The 19,971-nt window shown below is 46.3% G+C and overlaps 1 protein-coding gene across 1 annotated transcript; it reads right to left on the reverse strand.

Annotated features, from left to right (window-relative positions):
* Positions 1 to 19,490, reverse strand: FNDC7 (fibronectin type III domain containing 7). Its single transcript, XM_053655864.1, has 11 exons — positions 19,211 to 19,490; positions 18,687 to 18,705; positions 13,840 to 14,094; positions 12,382 to 12,642; positions 11,407 to 11,664; positions 8,794 to 9,048; positions 7,215 to 7,472; positions 5,693 to 5,944; positions 4,195 to 4,449; positions 1,988 to 2,248; positions 1 to 260 (listed from the first exon to the last, which is right to left on the reverse strand). Exons 1-11 carry the CDS (start codon positions 19,460 to 19,462, stop codon positions 61 to 63), a joined length of 2,526 nt encoding a protein of 841 aa, XP_053511839.1. The 5' UTR covers positions 19,463 to 19,490; the 3' UTR covers positions 1 to 60.
* Between the last annotated feature and the right edge of the window lie 481 nt (positions 19,491 to 19,971).

Genomic DNA, 19,971 nt, shown 5'->3' on the forward strand with positions numbered 1-19,971 from the left:
CGGACTCACCCTGAGCGCACCCAAAGAGGCAGGGAGCATTATCTTTATTCCAGTCTCCTCTCAGCACCCGTTTCCTCCACTGGGCCCATCTGCCCATGCAAACCGGAAGCAGACCCCCTGGCACCTGCCTCCCTGACTAACTGAAGAGCCAGCTTTGACCTTGACTTCACTGTCACCCTGAAATGCAACAGGAAAATCCCCTTCAATTTCATGTGAGAAAAATGCCTTACCCATTCCAAGCGTACTTCCAGAGCAGGTTACTGCAATAAATAAAAACACAGCATTTAAAATACACTTAGTGATATATTTAACATGATAAAGATAAGCCTTAAGGAAGAATAAAGGACAAGTAAGCCGAAGAATGAACAAGAATCAGTTTGGGTAACAGGAGAAGGAGAAACTACTAGCAGCGTGGCCTTGGGCAAGTCACTTTACTACTCTGTGCCTCAGTTTACCTATAAGTGATAAGAAGAATACCACCATTGTAGGGTTGTTATAAGGATCAATTAATACATGTAAAGCCCTTATAATAGTGGCCGGCACATAGTCCTCAGTAAATACTGGTCATTATTATCATTTACAATACTGTCCTAATTATCAGAGTAAGTCATTACCAACAGTGAAAAAATAAAATAAAAACAAAAAAAATTTCCCAAATGCACGGTTTTTACCTAGGAAATTAAGCATTCAATGAGGTGGGTTTTTTTTTTTAGCATTTAATGAGGTACTGAATGTGAAAACATTTGACAAACTGTAAAACATACAGATACAACGAAATGTTGTTATGAGTTGTAGGTTCTGTTATGAATTGTTATGAGTTGTTATGAATTAGGTTCTCTAACTGCTCATTCCCAAAAACCCATTTCTGTCCCTTTCCATAGGGCCATGCTTTGGGCCAGCTTGTCCTGTGGACAAAATAATGAAAAAATAAGGAATCAGAGCATGACAGCCAAGGACAGCGAGAACACCCCGACAGGGAGCTGGCCCGGCCCCATACCCAGGAGGCCTCCTGCACCTGCATGTGATTGGAGACTTCAGATTCTGGTCATCAGTAAAGATGTCTGGGCCCATGTTTACTCCTCTTCCTGTGTTGGAAGGCTTCCTCAGCTCTTTCTCTGTCTTTTTTTTTTTTTTCTAGAAGTATATGAAAAGCACACAGCTATGCTCTGGGCAAGGTAGCAGAAGGCAGGTGCTGGACCATAGAGCAGGAAAATTGCTGGTGCTCTTTCTGCCAGCTCTGGTGAGATGCCACTCGCTGACAGTCACATGTTGTGGTCACATATTGCCAGACCTAGCATATGACGTATACATTCCTTTTTTTTCCTGATCCTCCAGCTCTTCCTCAGTCATAAGGCTGAATCTGTGCAAATAAAAGCTCAAGTATCTTAATTTCTGGCACTTTAGGGTATCTATCATTATCTCTAAGGCTATGTCAAAAATGTAAACTCAGCCCTGGCTGGTGTGGTTCAGTGGATTGAGTGCTGGTCCGTCAACCGAAAGGTCACTGGTTTGATTCCCAGTCACAGCACATGCCTGGGTTGCACTGGGGGGTGGGGGTGGGGGGCGCTTGAGAGGCAACTGATCCAAGTATCTCTCACACATCGATGTTTTCTCCTTCTCTTTCTCCCTTTTGTCTCTGCTCTCTCTAAACATAAACAAAATCTTTTAGAAGAAAATCCATGCCCAAACCTCAAAGCAGGAAATCATTTTAAATTGGCTTTGCTATTTAAGTAGCAAGCCTCTGGTCTTTTTCCTGAAGGAGGAGAGAGGAAGAGGGAAGGCAGAGTATCTCCAAATCAAATAACAATAAGGCATCGTGATTCCGAAGAGAGTAGGGGTCCCCAGTAGCCAGAGCCTGCCTGCAGTGTGTAGAAACCTCATGCCCTCTTTGACCTTCCTTCCCACAGGGAAGCGTGAGTGCTCTGCATCTTAATTCACAGACTGAGTGAAGGGTTAGATTTAAACAAAGGGTCATAGCTTGCTGTACCTGAATATATCTTTTTGGGGCAGAAAGTGAGCTTCAGGCCTGTCTCAGCCACTGGCGACACCATCACGGTGTATACGTCCCCGCAGGGTATCTCGGTGACGTCACAGAAACTGAGGCCCGGGCCTGGAAAACAGGTGAAGATGCCTTTGGAGCCGTAGAGGTCGGTGCTGTAGTTGGCAGAGCCCCTGGAGGCCTGCCAGTCGATCCGGACGCCAGTAGGGCTCAGCCTGTACAACTTCACCCCCAATGGGCAGCAGGCACCTGGAGGGTAAAGACACACACAGATCGTTCAGTCCCCCGTCCCACAAACATGGCCTTTGTTACTGGGGGGAAACAGTGTAAGTGACTTATTCTAAATAACACACGATTGGAGCAAGATTTGATGAGGCACACAGTTCTTTCCATGGTGGGCCACATGGTTAGAAATCCATGAGGAAAAACAGTTGAGTAAATGCACTAGACTGAAAACAGGGAAGGGTAGGGTAGGGAAGGGAAGGGAAGGGAAGGGAAGGAAGGGAAGGGAAGGGAAGGAAGGGAAGGGAAGGGAAGGAAGGAAAAGAAAAGAAAAGAAAAGAAAAGAAAAGAAAAGAAAAGAAAAGAAAAGAAAAGAAAAGAAAAGAAAAGAGAAATGAGTGGGGCTGGAGGGCATGTATTTTTAATAGGGAGCAATGGTGAGTCAAAAAGCCCACACTTGGCAGATACGTGTTGTGTGTGAGTCAAGCCCTTATGAGTCAAAGGCCCAGAATCCTTGTCAAAAGCCTTCCTGATGCCCTAGTTTCAAATGAGTTTAGTGGGGTTGAATTTAAATGTAACTAACTGCTTTCGGATTTAATTGAAAAGACCTATTGTGCTGAGCTGAGGAGCTTGACGCCAGGAGAGCAGCGACTTGCACAGCCGGCAGGGGACAGAGCTTTGCTGGTCACACTTCGTCCACGTGAGCAGGCTAGGTGTTTTTTCCTCTCTTCCACATGCATGGTAGAAGTCACACATTGGATGTCAAGCAGGGCACCAAAGGGTGGATTCCTCAGTAACTAAGATAATGACGGGTTTGTATAATAATTTAAAAATTCAGCTATGGATAATCAGGCTCGTGGGATGTATTCTTTAAAAAAAATTTTTTTGGAGGGTGTGAAGCTAAGCAAAGGGCCATATTCCCAGAACTGGGTATCAGAGTGAGAATTTAGGCAGCACAAATCAACTTATGTATTTGTAGCACACGATAAATGGTTTCACATTGTGATTATTCCTATATCGCTTCCCAGCGAGGAAACCGAAGCAGGAAAGATGAGGCAAAGTGGCTGATAAGGAGCCAGGTCTTCAGACTCCTAGTCGCAGACTCTACTACACCCGGGATGGAAAAATCAGACTCCAGCTCCGCTGTGTCAGCCCGCAACAGACGAGACTAACCGATCGTCTAACTCTTTCCCATTCAGCCTGGGAGGTGTCCTCAGTTTTTTGGCGAAACACTGTTCCAAGCAGCCACTTCCATGGACAGACGAGAAAAGAAAAGCCTGATTTGCTAGTGCTGCACCCCTTCTCCCTTCGCTGCCACTCCCTGACGGTTTGGTCTTTGTGAAGCTGGAGAGAACACCGTCAGCAGGCAGTGTCCCTTCAGCTTGTGGAAATGAGAAACCAGAGAAGGAGCCCGAGTGGTTTAGGGGAGAGGTAATAGCGTAATAAGAATGAGAAGAAACCACGCAAGCCAAACACAGGGTGTGGCAGAAGGTAACGCCTGCTAGAGTGTGGTTCATGGGTGTAATAATTCATAGTTTTAACTTGAACATTTCACCTAAAATGCCACACGGTGTGCTCGAGTGTGACCAGGTTATGTTACACAATTACATGCTTATGATTTTGTAATATAACAGGGGCGTTACGTGTGCCAGACCCTGTACAACGCCTGCTCTAAACGTGGTCTGAGAACTGCGGGGGGCTGTGTCCTACAAAAACCCACCCTCTCTTCAGAAAAAGTGCACCCGGACCCTGGTTCTAAGGGAGTTAATTCAGCAACTACCAACAGAAGCCTCTGAAGCTTGGAGGTTCCAAGTCAAGAGCAAAACCAAACATTTTAGAAGGTAACCTGATTCATGACACAGGGTAGGTAGAGATACAGCCTATTTTTGGATGGAAAGGAGGGGCTTCTGGCTGGATGGATGACGGCTGGTCAAGGTCCTTGCCGGCAGAGCTCAAGTCCAGAATACACTTACTAGAGGAATAGCTGGGGTAGGCGCAGTCTGCGGTCACCCCAGTGGCACTTATTGCTTTTAAGGCCACTGTGTAGTTGACGCCACATGTGATGCATCCCAGGAGGCAGTGGTTCTGATGAGTGTGACATTTGGACTGTCCCGTGGGTGACTCCAGAACTGTCACGTAGGTTAGGGCCCCGGTCCCAACTGTCCAGCTCACGTTGATGACTGACTGGGTGACCTGGGTTATTGTCAGGCCAGCTGGACAGCACGGCACTGAAATGAGGAAAAAGAGAAAGAATTGGGGATTCGTTTCCATGGAAGGTTATTTGCATTTTGCCTGGGTTTCATTTCATAGCCTACATTTTGCAAACCTTCAATTGTTAATGAAAAGTTTCTTTTGTTAAGCAAAAATCTCACTTCCTCTGATGTATCACTTAACATCGACTGAATATATAGTGGGTGCTGTCCCCAAGGTCACAATGCACTAACTGGCTGTGGGTAATGTGAGGTCCCCCCAGTTTTTCTGAGAGTAAGAAAACCCTTTGTTGTCCCCCAGCTTTAAAATTCCAGTTGCAAATTCCAAAGCAGCGGCGGCACGCCCCGCTTCTCCCAATACCATGTTTCACAGCATTTGTAACTACATGCATTTTGCACTTCTCATGCATTTCATAGTATATAATTGATATGAAAGCTTGAAATAGTCCCAGCTACCTAAGACTGCCACAGCCAAGTCTCAATTTTTTAGGGAATCATTGTATAGGATATAGGGATATCCAGAATCTTCCTGTGTATTTGGAGTTGTCTCTATTCTGTGGCTTTTTACATTTCAAGTGTTGTAGTCCAAAGTCCATCTGTTGTTGTATGTGTATGTAAGGGACAATGTCCAAAGGCTTTGAGTAGTTGCTAAATTTCATTCACATGCAATACTGTACGGCAATCCCAGCATCCTTTCATCCAGCTCTTACTGTGCAGCAGGTACTATGCAAAGGGCTTCGCAGAATTAAATAACTTAATATTCACAACCACCGGGATGAAGCCATGACCCACCTTTACCAATTAGGAAATAGAAAGGCAGAAAGCATCGTTTAGAGGAAGACCTGAAAAGGGCTGACCCAAAGAAATAAGTAACAAACCAGCTCATTTGGTCCTTGCTAGTTGTTTTGGTAAACTGTGTCACTGGGGAAAATCAACTCCAATAAATGTGCTGCAGAGTCAACTTATCTCCCCTTTGATGTCAGTGTGTGACTATATTAGAGCCTCCTGATGAATGATATTTTTTACAAAGCCTGTGTCCGCATGTTGCATTATTTTGTAAGCTCGGGCTCTTGGAAAGGCCTCTGAGTGTAATGTATTTCTATCACAGTTAGGGGAGATCAAGTTAAAAAGTTCATGTCTGAAACAATTCCTTTGGACCCCATTGAAGTCAGCGTCCAGGCTGACAGCTGCCGGTACCAGGCCGGAATTAGATAAAAGTAGCCAAGAGGAACCCGAGGCAGGCTCCAGACTGACTCAGTACCTGTTTCCAGGGGCACATTGTAGCTGGGCAGGCTGCGTCCCGCCTGGGTCTCAGCCACCGCGGTGACGGAGAACATGGAGCCACAGGGCAAGCCCGCCAGGGCGCAGGACTGCCCTGTGCTGCGGCACCGGTACAGCCCGTCCTCGCCCCAGGCGGTCACCGTGTAGGTCGCACCATCATTACCGGATCTCCAATGCACATGGACTACAGAGAAGGCGTCCTTTGAAACACTTATTTCAGGACTGCAAGGAGCTAAGAGAGTTCACATTATTACTATTTTTTATTTCTTTTTAGAGAGGGGAAGGGAGGGAGAAAGAAAGTAAGAGAAACATCAATGTGTGGCTGCCCCTTGTGCAACCCCCCACCAGGGAACTGGCCCACAACCCAGGCATGTGCCCTGACTGGGAATCGAACTGGAGACCCTTTGGTTTGCAGGCTGGCACTCAATCCACTGAGCCACGCCAGCCAGGGTTAGAGAGTCCAGATTATTCATTGAAACAGTGAGAGTCAAAACTATCACCTGTGCCATTTGCTCTAAAACTAATTCTCTTCACCCTGATTGGGTGGCTCAGCTGGTCGGAGCCACGGCCCCCGCAACAAAAAGCTGCAGTTTCCGATTGTGGTCAGGGCACATATGTGGGTTGCAGGTTCGATCCTGGTCGAGGCACATGGGAGGCAACCAATCTACTCTCTCATACCCATGTCTGTGGGTCTGTCTGTCTGCCTCTCCCCCACCCTCTCTTTCTCTCACTCCCTTCCTCACTCTCTAAAAATCAATGAGAACGTATCCTTGGGTGAGAATTAAAAACGTAAATAAAATGAAATAAAACTGATTTTCTTCCCCCACGTGTCACTGTCAACCACACCATGCCTGAAAGCCAAGTTCATCCTGTCTGGGTGGGAACCTTGCTGCCCTTGATATATGGTCTTGGGTTCCTGGAGCATCAGACTAACTGGGAGATATTGAGGAGCATTTTGGACTCCAAAAGCATAAGTAATTAAGGCAAACATTTCTGGTCTTAACCTTCACGGTGCGATTACCCAGCAGGGCCCCCAAAGGGGGAGGGTGGTGACTGGCTGACAGGCAACACCTTCCATAATCCCTTCGTCTCCTCTTTTACTTGTTTTTTTTCCCTAGTTTCCCTCGTCCACCTTCTCTTCTGCCTCTTCCTAGTAAGACAGGGGCTCTAATGGACCCTGTAAACAGCAGGCCTGGCTGGGTGGCTCGGTGGTTGGATCACCATTGGTATACCGCAGGTAGTGGGTTCAATTCCTGGTTGGGGCGTGTATGAGAGGCAACTGATGGATGTTTCTCACATCCATATATTTTTTCTCTCTTTCTCTCTTCCCTACTCTCTAAAAATCAATTTAAAAAAGAACCATACCCTCAGGTGAGGATTTAAAAAAAAAAAGTGGTTAGTGGGAGTTAGCCTTTGGATAGTGCTTGCTGAAGGCCCGCCCCAGGGGCACCCTGGGGTGGGTCAGGCAGACGTCGATGAGCGAGGTCCGTGCCGCATCGTACCTGTGGTTACGAATCGGGAGGCACAGGACGTGTTGCTGCCCCGGACTTCACTGAAGGAATACACGGTGATGTTGTACTGGGTGTCGCACGCCAGAGCCGAGAGGGTACAAGCAGGAGCAGTGTCGTTGCACTCGACCGTGTTCAACCCGCCCACGGCCTTGGTTTCATACAGTTCGGCACCTCGGACAGGGGACCAGACAATCTCGACTCTGTCACTGGATACCAGCACAGGGTTAATGTCACTGGGACAACAGGGAGCTGGAAGCAGGAACAGAGAGGGGACGGAGGTCAGTACAGAGCAAGGCTGTCAGAGGGGGACGCAGATGCCCGCCCCTGAGCCCAGACTCTGTCGCTGCCCTCCTAAATTGTTGCAATGCTCTCTTGCAGGCCGTCCAGCCCTGAACTTGGCCTAACACCTGCTACGTAGGGGCTAAATCCTCTAAGCATGACATTCAAGTTCATTATAAGCTGTGCCCAGTGTGTATGTTCAACGGCATCTCCCTGGGTTCCCTACCACACCAGACCCCTCAAGCCACACGGCACCGGTGCTCACATTTCCCTGGGCCTCAGACTGCTGGCCCCCTGTGCAAGGCCGTTCCCCTCTTCTGCCTGACAACTTTCTGCAGCCTATTGGTCCTTCCAGATGCTAAACCAGATAAAACAGGGAGGCAGAGGAGGACAGGCAGCATCATCGTATTATCAGATGTTAGAACCATCCCTTGAGATCCAGTTCAAGGTCACTCCCTCTAGAAGACCCTCCTGTGCTCTTGAGACCTGGAGGACGCTTACTCCAAATTCTGAAGACACTGATTGATTATTTGATTCCTTCACCCTGGTAAAAATGTCTCATGATTCAACTGGTATTGTTTTTTTTTACATAGTTATATTGTAGTATCCTTATCTATAAACATAGTTGATTCATTTTAAGTCACTTCATTCACTCTTTAAAAAGCAAGCATCCCCCCACATGCCAATCACACAGTGATAAGCATTGAGGATAAGGTGATAAATAAAACATAATCCCTGCCCCTAGAAGATCCAAGCCTAGTGGAGCAGATTAATAATAGTAAAAGTAATAATGATGCTAATAAAAATGTTTGCATTGTACATAATCATATACAAATATTTTTTCATATTCATCCTCTTATGATTTATTATTCGTCCCATTTTGCAGTGGAGGATACTATGGGACTAGTGAGGAACCTGCCTAGTTCTAGAACCTGTGCTCTGGTTTTGGGGGAAGAATGAGGTGTTGAGACATAAGGAAAGCCCTTCAGCTCTTCCTCACCTAGCACAAGGCTGAACGACATATAGACCGTGGGGGAGGGTTCCCTTTTTCAGAGCGGGGGCAAACAACCATGTTCTTTCCCCTCTTTTCACCCCAAAACCTTGCATTTTTGTCAAGCCTGGGTCCACAAAGCCCAAATGTCCTACTCTGGAAAGAGTATGAAAAAAGAGCTCCGCTTTCAGTTCTCGGTCCCAGAATGACCCCTGGGGACCTGTGTAGCATAGGTGACCCGTCCCACCGCAAAGTGTAGCGAATTCAGAACTCCCTTCACTAGCAGCAAGTGCGACTCACCTGTGGTATAGTTGAACACGTCACCCAAAGGACTCTGCCCCGCCTTGTTATAGGCGAAAACACTGATAAAGTAGGTGAAGCCACATTCAGACCGGAAGTTGCACTGTGTAAGGGACGTGTTGCAGTGAACTTCCAAGCCATCGTCACTCTTCACAAAGGCCACGTAGTAATCTCCCAGGTCTACATGGGACCAAGACACAGACAGGTGGCCGGGAGGGTCTTCTTGGATCGTCACTCTTCCAGGGGCACAAGCCACTAGGAAGGGATGAGTAATAAACAGTTGCGAGAGACTGTCTTTGCTCCTTTGCAATTGTCCAAAACACTAGACACCGTGGACCAGAAATACATCAAAGAGTAGGCACAAGCCAATGAGACATTCTCACATGGCCTAAAATTTGTCTCACACAACGCCTGCTAGACAGTGTCAGAAACCCGACTGGCTAATGTGGTGGTAATATTGTTTCTCCATTAAGGCACCAACATCAGCACAGAACCAAGTCTTCTGAAGGAATGAATTCCAACCGAGGCTTGTTCTTCCGAGCTCTAAGCTCTTAAAATCTTAGTCATCTCTAATGGATATCTTCCAGAAATACACTACCCAATTCTCGGTCCCAGGAAACACATAGAACTTTCTAAACATAGTTTATCAATAAGTCAAGGTCGTTCCTGATGGTGTTGTGTACAGACTATAGGGGTGCCTCCCACCATGAAGGTGAGTGGGACTATTTCAGGATGCTTGCTTGCCAGAATCCACTGCAGAGTATTTACAGACTATTCATATCCTGTCTCCACTCCCGGCAACTCGATTTCACTGGTCTTCTGTGGGACCTGGGTGGCAGGATTTTGTAAAAGCTCTCGGGATGCTTTTAGTGCGCATCTAAGATTGAAAAAAAAAAACACTGGATAGTTCTCTCTGGAGTTGGATGACTAACTCAGAACTGCTGGGCTTTGGAAAATATATTTCTTTGTTTCTATTTTTAGGACACAGAGTTTTATTCAAATAATTGGAGGGGGGTGAAGGGGACACCACCCTTCTACTCAGTTAAGAGAAACATTGTTACCAGTACAGAGGTCTTTCTATTTTGTTTCTCTGGTCACACCATGCATTCATAGGGAGTGGGTTCCAGCAGCCCCGCCTCCTGTCAACTGGTTCTCACTAAACATGCATCTCTGGGTGGTGCCTGCTGGTGCTTCAGCTGGACCACGTATCTCTCTCTATGGCTTCTTTCTCTCTACAATCATTTTCCTTCACACATTTCAGGGAGCTATCCTAGCTCTTAGAATATTTACCATGCTACATACGTACATTGATTCTCTTGGCAAGGACCTGCCCTGCTGGACAGCCCTGCAGGCTCCTCCCATTTTGCCCTGAGAACACCTGCAGGCCTTCCTTTTTGAACAGTGCCCATTCCCTTCCTGCCTACAATATCACCTTTCCCGTAGGTTCGCAGGTATGTGGCCAAAGGGACAACTCCCTGTTTTCTAAAAGGCCCGGAGCACATAGAGCAGGTGCCTCTTCTCTATCCCTTTCGGCTACTCATTTTGGCGAATCACCAGAAGGTGGCTGAAAAACAAAGGGAAAGTGTGTTTCTTAACTCTCCTCTCGCTCTCAGCTCCCTCATCCTCATACCTGTTTCCTATGTGCCATCCACCTGAGAGGTCAACTCACCGAGGTGTTATCAGCAGCTTTAACATAATTATGATTTTACTTAATGCAATTGAACTAGGGTTTTATTTATTTATGATGCAGAGGGTCAGCTGTAGGTTTTCCCTGCGGAATACGGCATGTATCGGCTTGGCGATGGCTCTTTTCCTCTCTGCTCAGAAGCCTTTTAAATGGTTCTGCATTTGGGGTAAAGGGGACATTATTGTGGTTATCTACATTTTCTGTGCCTTAGAGGAGTGAAATCAGGCAAACTTGGCCTTGAATTCCAGATGGCGCAGGAACTGAATATCGCTAAGGCCTTGGAAAAGTTATTTGGCTCCTCTGAACTTCACTTTTCTTAGCTAATAAAGGAGGTACTAGAACCTGCCTCGCTGAATGGTTCTGAGAATTAAATAAAGTGATGTATTTATAATACCTGGGGCATCATAGGTCTTCACTAAGTGTTAGTTACCATCCCCAAACACATAGATATTTCTAAATAGAGGAATGAATCTTCACATCTATACATCTTTATGTCCTTGATAAGAATAATATCTGAAGATATCCGGAGATATAGCCAGAACTACAGACAGGCCCTCTTTATCTTAAAAAATAGCTCCCACCAAGCCTAGGTCTGTGAAACAGGATGCCAAGAACAGGCCACTACCTGTACTGCACAGTTAGAAATGGGTGCACCTCTAACCAGGTCTTAGAATTTTTGCGACTTTACAAAGTAAGATCACAACAGGAACCAGTTCTCCAAAGTTTAAAAGTGCGTTTTCTAAGGCACAGTATCTGGCTTCACTCAAACCCATCGGAATGTCCGACTCCCTGCTTTCATTTAGACCAGGCTTCTGTTTTCACTTCTTCCAGCAGGTTCTGGAACAGTGTCAGGCGGTCACCTGTTTCCCACATGCCGGTCACTTTGGCTCGCTGGCCACACAGTGACCTAGCCCCTGGTCACCTACCGGTTTTCAGGGTCACTGCTGAAGTTGACCTGCTGGACCCTGCGTCGTTCCTGGCGATGACGGAAACCAGGTACTCCGTCCCACACTGGAGGGAGGAAATGGTGCAGGCCCTGAGCAGGGTGCTGCAGCTCCGCTCGGAAGAGGCGCTCCGAGCCATGGCCGTGTAGTTGAAAGCACCTTCCGCCGGGGCCCATGAAACAGACGCCTGCAGAGCCCCACTGTCGAAAGAGACTTCGATGTCGTCAGGAGCACGAGGACCTACATTTTTGAGAAACAATTAGGATTTTGCAGTAGCCTGAAGCACCCAAGCACGATGTGACCTTCCAAGAGCTTTGACAGAAGGATGCCCAGGCAGACAGCGTCAGGCACAGCATCTGCACCATGTCCCAGAGGCGACAGGTTTCCTGAAGCCCTTTTCTTCATTTGCTTCTCCACATTTTACGTTTCAGAGACTTTGGGTTTAGCCTGACGGGGCCAGGACTGCTGTAACAAAGTGCCACATATTCAGTGGCTTAAACAACAGAAATGCATCATCTCGCTGTCCTGCAGGCGAGAAGTCTGAGTTAAGGGGTTGGCAGGGTGGGTCCCTTCCCAAGGCAATGAGAAAGGATCTATTGCGGGCTTTCTCCTTGGTCTTCCTGTCCATATGGCATTCATTCTCCCTGTACGTGCATGACCGTGTCCAGATTTCCTCGTTTTATAAGGCCATCAGTCCTACTGGAATAGGGCCCACCCGAATGACGTCATTGTAACTAATTGCACCTGCTATGAAATCAGCATTTCTTTATTCACGCAGAAAGCATTTCAGCTACCAAGGGGAACAGACAAGGCACTATAAATAAACTCATCATAAATGTAAATAGCTGCTGCCAGCTGCTTTGTGCTCATCCCTCGACACTGCGCTCGACGGTGACCATACACAGCCACTGTCATCAATCAGAAAGGAGATCTGGGGGCCGAGCCGAGAAGCCTTACTTGTTCTCTGGTTGCAGGTGGAGTCGTCCCCGGGGGCACCCTCGGCGTTCCACGCATAGGCCTTGACGGTGTAGAGAGCGCCGGGGTCCAAGCTGGTGAATGTCAAGGTGGTGTTCGTAGTGTTCTCCTTCCATACTCTGCCCAGACCGTTGGCTCGCACAAGGGACACGGAGAACCCGATGGCCATGTGTACAGCTTCCCACTGAACAAGAATGGAGTCTGAACTCGGGGAGCTTACCTCGAGAATCGGTGCGGCCAACACTGCGAAGGCAAAAACACGTCTGCTTGTGTCACGAAAGGGTGGTAGAGGAGAATTCACACTCAGGAGTAAGTAGTCTAAGGCTGATTTTCTGTGTTAGGAAATAATGATTTGCTTTGCAAATGGATTCGTGGTAAAGCGTGTCATTAAGAATGGCTATTTTTTTAAAAGCCACAAGAATTGCTATTTACATGCGTATTAATCATAAACAACTCATCACAGGGACAAAGAACAGAGAAATTCTAATATTAGGCATTACTTCAAACTGGAGGATGGTAAGGAATTAAATAAAACAACCTCATAATTATAGTATAAGCCAGTAGTGGAAATGGTGGTTTGTACTATTTTACTGTGTAGACGACCTTTCAGAAACTTGTTTAGGTACAACTTAGTCAAATCCATTTAAGTTATGCTGATGACAAACTCCAAATGTTTTTATTCCAAAAAAGTCAAAGCGCAGCAAAATCCCTCCTGTGTGTGCTTTTTATTTAGCATCATCTTGATGGATAACTGAGGTTAAAAACGGATATCCCTTTTGCACAGATTTACAAGCAGGGACACTTTTAAATATGCCCAGGAATAGTTACTTTAAAACGCAAATTCTCTGGAATTTAAATATACCTTCTAGCCCTGGCCTGGCAGCTCATTCAGTTAGAGCATCATCCAGATACCCCAAGGTTGTGGGTTCGATCCCCAGTCAGGGTACATACAAGAAACAACCCATGAATGCATAAATAAGTGGAACAACGAATTGATGTTTCTCTCTCTCCTCCCCCTGGCCCCTCTCACTTTAAAATATATAAATAAATAGGCCCTGGCTGGTGTAGCTCAGTGGATTGAGCGCAGGCCTGTGAACCACAGGATTGCAGTTTGATTCCCAGTCAGGGCACATGCCTGGGTTGCAGGCCAGTTCCCAGCAGGGGACTCACAAGGGGCAACCATACATTGATATTTCTCTCCTTCTCTCCTTCCCTTCCTCTCTAAAGATAAATATAAATAAAATCTTAAAAAATATGTATATATAAATACCACCTTCTCCACAGATAACCAAATTCCCAGAAGAGATCATTTGGTGCCTTTTGCTTCTAGGCCCTGAATCATAGGCACTCATGGGACACAAAACTGCATCAGGCAGTTGCAGCCCCGTGTGTCTGATCCTGGCCACAAGTAATGGCTCACAGAGGACGGCGTCTAGCTACCTGTCTTTGCCTGCTTCGGAGGCGAGGCCTGGCTTTTCCCCGTGGCACTGACAGATCGGACCGTGATTTGGTACGAGGTGGCGGCCTTCAGGCCTGTCACAGTGCCTGGGGAATTGGCCACCATGGTTTCAATGACGGCGTCCCCATCTTTGGCTGTGAGGAGGTAACCGGTGGCCCCTGGGACGGCGGCCCATTCCACAGTGATACTGTTGCTGAGTTTTGAATATGCCTGGTCAATAGTGGGTATTTCCGGAGCTGCAAGAGATTTTGAAGTTGCACATTGATTAGCTAGAATGCCTAAAAGAATTACTTCTTTCATCATCTTCCTTTGCAAACTACGTCATTTTTGTGTTATCCTTCAGACACAGACTCTACCCTTACTTTACAGATAAAAAAGAAAGAAAGAAAGAAAGAAAGAAAGAAAGAAAGAAAGAAAGAAAGAAAGGCAACGCCGATTTCCAGAAGAGAGTCAGAGAGCTCACCCTTTCACTCAGAAATGGGATTTCAAAGGGGTTTTTCCCACTTGCCTCTGGGATAATTTGCATTGTTTGTATTTTTAAAAGTTGAATAAAAATGGTGCCCTGGCTGGTGTGGCTCAGTGGATTGGGTGCAGGTTTTCGAACCAGAGAGTCGCCAGTTCCATTCCCAGTTAGGGCACATGCCTGGGTTGTAGGCCAGGTCCCCAGTGTGGGGTGTACAAGAGGCAACCACACATTGATGTTTCTTTCCCTCTCTTCCTCTAAAAAAAAATTTTTTTTTAAGTTAAATAAAAGTAGGAAATGATTGTGAGAAAAGCTCTCTGAGATGAGGAAGAGGATCTTTGATGCGCTTTATTCTAGAAGATCTTACTCTAGTATGGCGTCCTGGGAATTTCCCAGCCTGCTTTGCCACTACGCCCACTCCCTGCCCTCCGGCAGCGCTTTACCACCTCCAGTGAGGGCTCACCTGCATTGCCACCTCTGCCGTGGCTGAGTCTCCCTCGTACCTGTAGCTCACTTCCCACAGTGGCATTTAATTTAACAGAGGAAGCAGGGAGAACTGAGTTTTGTTTTCTAATTATGCTATCGTACTTTCCTGTTATTGGAATGAGACCATTTTCAGACTGTTCTATATAAAATCAGAATAAGCTTGATTCTCCCTTTCTCTATCAAACTATCTGCCTTAGCATAAAACGGACCTGGCCATGGTTTTCTAGGCAGATATGAACGTTCATGTCACGAGTTCCTGCGAAGCATTCCTACACGTTCAGTGCGGAGGCGGAGACATCGTATGATAATCAGATTCACTACTTTGCAAAAACCCACAGACACAAAAATGCCCCGGATGTAGATCTAAGTGGAAGAAAAGGTCAAACAAAAAGAGCTGGGTTTCAGGTTTGAAACTGGCACTGGGCCTTTTATGTTTAATGTAAAATGTTCACTGGGTTAAATCACTACACGCCAAATTCAGAACCAAAGGGCAAAGCATAACTATAGTGCAGAGGGCGGGGAGAGTACACGCAGACCCCATATGAGACCTGCCAGTATCACCCCTCCCCCTAACGGCCCCCACCTGCCAGATCCCCACGTGCCTGGCACGGCCACCTTCTCTTTCTGCACCAATAGCCCAGAGCGCTGGCTTAGGCAGCGTCTCAGAAATAACCACGCTGCAAGAGCAAACAAAGTCTCCACTGTGCACTGGCCAGACATTCCTTGAACGTCACCCAGGACTGTCTCCTTCGCCATCGAAAGAAAATGATGCTGATTCTGTGTACTGGGGGGACAGACGTTGCAGGCCTGTCCATCTTAGCTTAGCCATTTGCCAGCAGAAGCTCACTCTGCAGGAAGCACTGTGTCTCCTCTCCCCTCTGCAGGATAGAAAGGCCCCAGCAGGACCCTGGCTGGGTATCTCATTTGATTAGAGCATTGTCCACACAGGCCAAGGTTGCAAGTTTGATGCCTGGTCAGGGCACATGCAAGATGCAACCAATGAATGAGTCAATAACTGGAACAACAGATCAATGTTTCTCACTCTCTCACTCAAATCTATTTAAAAAAAAAAAAAGCCCCAGCAGGGACTCTCCCTTTTATGCCCCCAACACGCATGCATCCTTTTCCTGCTCCCTGAGTTATTTGCTCTGTGTTATATGACATCTTTCCTCTAAATCTGTGGTTTCTCTCAGCTCCTTCTCTTTCCTTTGTCCCCATAATTCATCTGCTATGTCAGCCAGTCTTGCTCATTGGAAAGAAAGAATTTCCTGGGAAAATGACAACCAAACTAGCCATGGACATGGGGGCCTGAGAGCGCATCCACGGGGTGGCCAGGAAAGAATTCGAAAGACGAGCAGGTTACAGACTGTTCCCCACAGGACTGTCAGGGGCCTGGAGACTCCGCACACCCTGCCCAGGTGGACTGAGCTGGGAGAAGCCTGCCCGGGAGGGGTGCGACCTGGAGCCAGTTCCAGCAGGAGGAGGAAGCTCAGGGTCCCCTGGCGGAGGAAAGTAGCAAAAGGATTTGGGTTCAGAGACTCTGGGTGTGAGCCATTTACTTTTGCTGGTGAAAGCGTACACACCATTTAACCTCTTCTACATTCAGCTTCTCCCTGGAGAATGTGGAATAGTAATAATAGGCACATATTAGGGCTTCTGTTGATGTGTAAATACCTACATCATAGGACTGTGGTGAAGATGAAGTGAACGAATGTATGTGAGGGGACTTGGAAAGGGTTAGTGTGCCTGTTTGTGCGCATGCGTTGTGGACCAGGTCGAGCAAGTTTTGGGTTTGGAAAAGCCAGGCTGCCCGAGGGGGTGCCAGGGAAGGCGAGATTGTGGGGAGCTCTGGTAAGCCCAGACTGGAGAGACAGATCACCCGTCTTTCACTTGGTTCTAGGGCAGGATCTGAAGAGGAACAGCAATAAACCGAGGTCAACATCCCTTGTACTGTTTCCCTTCAAAAGAAGAGCGCCGCCAACAGGAGGGCGAGGCTGCGTAAATGAGCAGCGCCTCCCTCTCTCTTAGTTCGGTGTTTGGCCCACTTGCGTCATTGATGGAAGAGAAAGCATTCTTCCCTGTAGAGGTGCTGCCAACCACTCGGATGAGTCAGACGTAACGAGCTTTGATGCTCAGCATCTGTGCATATTCTACCAGCCCCGAGATCCAAATTAGCCGGCGTGGCCCCGGCGCCCAGAGACAGACAGCTGACGCCAGAGGAGGGAGAGAACCAAAATAACACACACCTGAAAGGAAACCTCCTACGCCGTGTCGATAATGCACAGCCCTTTAGAGAAAAGCCAGGCCGCATCAATTAACAGCCTCCCTAGCAGCTCAGCCTGCCCCATCCTTCCCCCAAATAGTGAGGCGCTAAACAGAGCCTCATTCTGGGAGTTTGGTGGGCGTGTCCCGGGACCGCCAAGAGACAGCAGAGCTACCTCGTGTCCACCCAGAGGCCACTTATGTGTCCACCCAGATGCCACTTATGAAAAAGAAATTGCTCTGTGTATGGCCCCACAGTCCTCATAGCTTTCTGCTCAGTTCTGAAGATTTCTCAAGAACAAGTGAATAAGAAAAATGCACGAAAGCCCTGTTTGGGTAGCCCAGTTGGTTACAGTGTTGTCGGGATCTGCCAAGGTTGCAGGTTGAGCCCCGGTCAAGCAACATACAGGAATCAACCACTGAATACAAAAATCAGTGGAACAAAAATAGATGTTTCTCTGTCTCCCCCCCTTCTGTCTCCAAAATCAATCAATCAAGTAAGTAAATAAACAAAAATAAAGCATGAAGTGATTTTTAAAAACCTATTGTATATGTATGCATTTTATGGCTCAAAGATGTATGTCTAATACCAAATTTGAAATTGCCTTATTTATACCTGCTTTACTATGCTATAGATAAAATAATCTCTCTCTCAAGTCAATAAACATGTCCTCAGGAGAGGATTTAAATTTTTTAAAAAGTTGTTCTAATACCTGGCTGGTGTAGCTCAGTGGATTGAGCGCAGGCCTGTGAATCAGAGTATTGAGGTTCGATTCCCAGTCAGAGCACATGCCTGGGTTGCAGGCCAGTTCCCAGCAGGGGACACATGAGAGGCAACCATACATTAGTATTTCTCTCCCTCTCTCCCTCCCTTCCCCTCTAAAGATAAATAAATAAAATCTTTTAAAAAAGTTGTTCTAATGTTGAATTGGTATGAGAGTTTACTGATGGCATAAGTGATATCATAAGGTCCCTCCAGGTCATCTAAATCCTACAGAATATAAATTTCCATTCTGGGGGTTTGGGTTTCTAGAACGTACAAGCTAGGAGAGGCCTCTAGGGAAATAATCCATGTCTCCAGTCATCTACTCAAGAAAAATGGTAATAAAATAATTAGAAAAGAAAGCCTTTTCCCAGCTCCAACGTATCATTGTCTATATTTTAAGGATGCAATATTAGGAGTGTAAAATCTTTTTTTTATTAAAGTAGAGAATCCTAAGATTTTAATTAAAAAAAAGCATTTTTAGTTTTCTCCTCTAGTTCCTCAGAAGACAAATAAGAAAAGGTACATAGATTAGACTCTTCACTGTTTATAACTAAAATTTTGTTTCTTTGACAGAAATGATGGCCATTGTAATATTTTGCTGAAGGCTGCCTCTGTTCAAGAAAACCCGTAACTACATGACTCTATACATCTTAGTAAGAACATCTTATGAGGACTTTGAAGTTTGATCCCTGTGTTTGTCTTACCAGTTCCACTCACAGTATGAGTGCTCAGAAAATGTTGGAAGCTTTTCCCTGGTATATAGCCTAGGTCTTTCGGGGTAGCGCAAGAATTCACAAGGAAAATTAAAATCAGATATGAGGAGGGGAAACTTGCATTTTAGAACACTTTACCTGTTTTTGCTGAAGCAACCTGAAAAGGAAAGTTTAGAAAATTAGAACCATAAAGGAAATACCGTTTGGGGGAGTGGAAGACATCAGTCAGAGCAGTAATAAATTTATCACATTTTTTTCACACGTAATGTGAGTGATCTTTCAGCCCATACAGAATGTTTATTTGCACACATCAGTTCCCAACACTCATATTTACCACAAAGAAATCCTAAATAGAATTTAGAGGCTGCAGGCAGATCACATTACTATTTCATTTTTTTTTCTCCCTGAATCTGCCTATTGAACTAACTCAGTAGCTGCTGACGGATTTTTCAGAAATCTTTGTTCTTAAAATATAATGGTAATTTTGTTCTTTCTCCAGTAAATCGCATCACATTTCAAACATATAAACATACATGATCTTGGTATAGTCTAAAAATATTTTCATTTCTATCTCCTCACTCCCTAGGCCCTAAAAGAGAAGGATAATGAATGTCTCCCCCCCGCCCCAAATAGTTGTAGGTAGGTCAGAATGGCCAACTCACCATTTTCAGACAGAGAAGACTGAATCCAACCAAAGATAAACATTTCTCGGGTCCGCCAGCCATGGTGTTGGACACGGCACGCACAGGGCACAGAACGAGCAGGGTCCACTTTGGTCCCCAGGAGGGCAGCACAGTAGGGCGCTGGGGTGTGGGGCTGCAATTCTGGGAACAGACACTGGCAATTGGCTCCTCCCCTCCAGTGCGGAGCTGGCCTGTAACTAGGGGCACCTGGAGACTGGCAGGGACAGGCATTACAAAGACAGGGAAAAAGAGAGTTGAAGAAAGCCAAGCCAAGCAGGCCAAAAAGCTACGCTGACCTGGGTTTAGAGGTAATATGTAGACTGCTCTCCTTTCCTTTTAAAAAAATCTTTCATTTCTAAATGAAAATTGTTACAAAGCTGTCTAGAACATTGTTGAGATAGCAGAATGACCGTTTTCAGGTTGGGGCTCCTGGACGGTTTTGTCAACCCTTTCCACACCTTTGTTGTTCTTCTCGTTGTCTTTGTAGGACGGGTTTGTCTGCCGTGGGTAGCAATTTGCTGCAGAACTTCAATACTGAAGGTGACAGCATGAGGGATGGGGCGGGGGCATCAGGGAGGTGGTGGTTAAGGGCTCAAACTTACAACTAGGAGAGAAATGAGTCTTGGAGATCTAATGCACAAATGCACGGCTTAGTGATGGTAGTCCACAATATTGGATTAGAAACCTTGAAGCTGCTGAGAGACTAGATTTTAATCATTCTGTGCACACACACACACAAA

The sequence above is a fragment of the Artibeus jamaicensis genome, unplaced genomic scaffold (assembly GCF_021234435.1).
Source record: "Artibeus jamaicensis isolate MK-2021 breed Jamaican fruit bat unplaced genomic scaffold, CSHL_Jam_final scaffold_1689, whole genome shotgun sequence".
Classification (NCBI taxonomy): Eukaryota; Metazoa; Chordata; class Mammalia; order Chiroptera; family Phyllostomidae; genus Artibeus; species Artibeus jamaicensis.

Bases quoted from the DNA above. Each gene is read 5' to 3' on its own strand.
- FNDC7 (XM_053655864.1), bottom strand. From the start codon at position 19,462: ATGCCTGTCCCTGCCAGTCTCCAGGTGCCCCTAGTTACAGGCCAGCTC. The intron at 4,450-5,692 runs GTACTGAGTCAG...TCCTCATTTCAG, and splicing joins CAATGTGCCCCTGGAAACAG to TGCCGTGCTGTCCAGCTGGC. The intron at 261-1,987 runs GTACAGCAAGCT...TATTTATTGCAG, and splicing joins CCCCAAAAAGATATATTCAG to TAACCTGCTCTGGAAGTACG.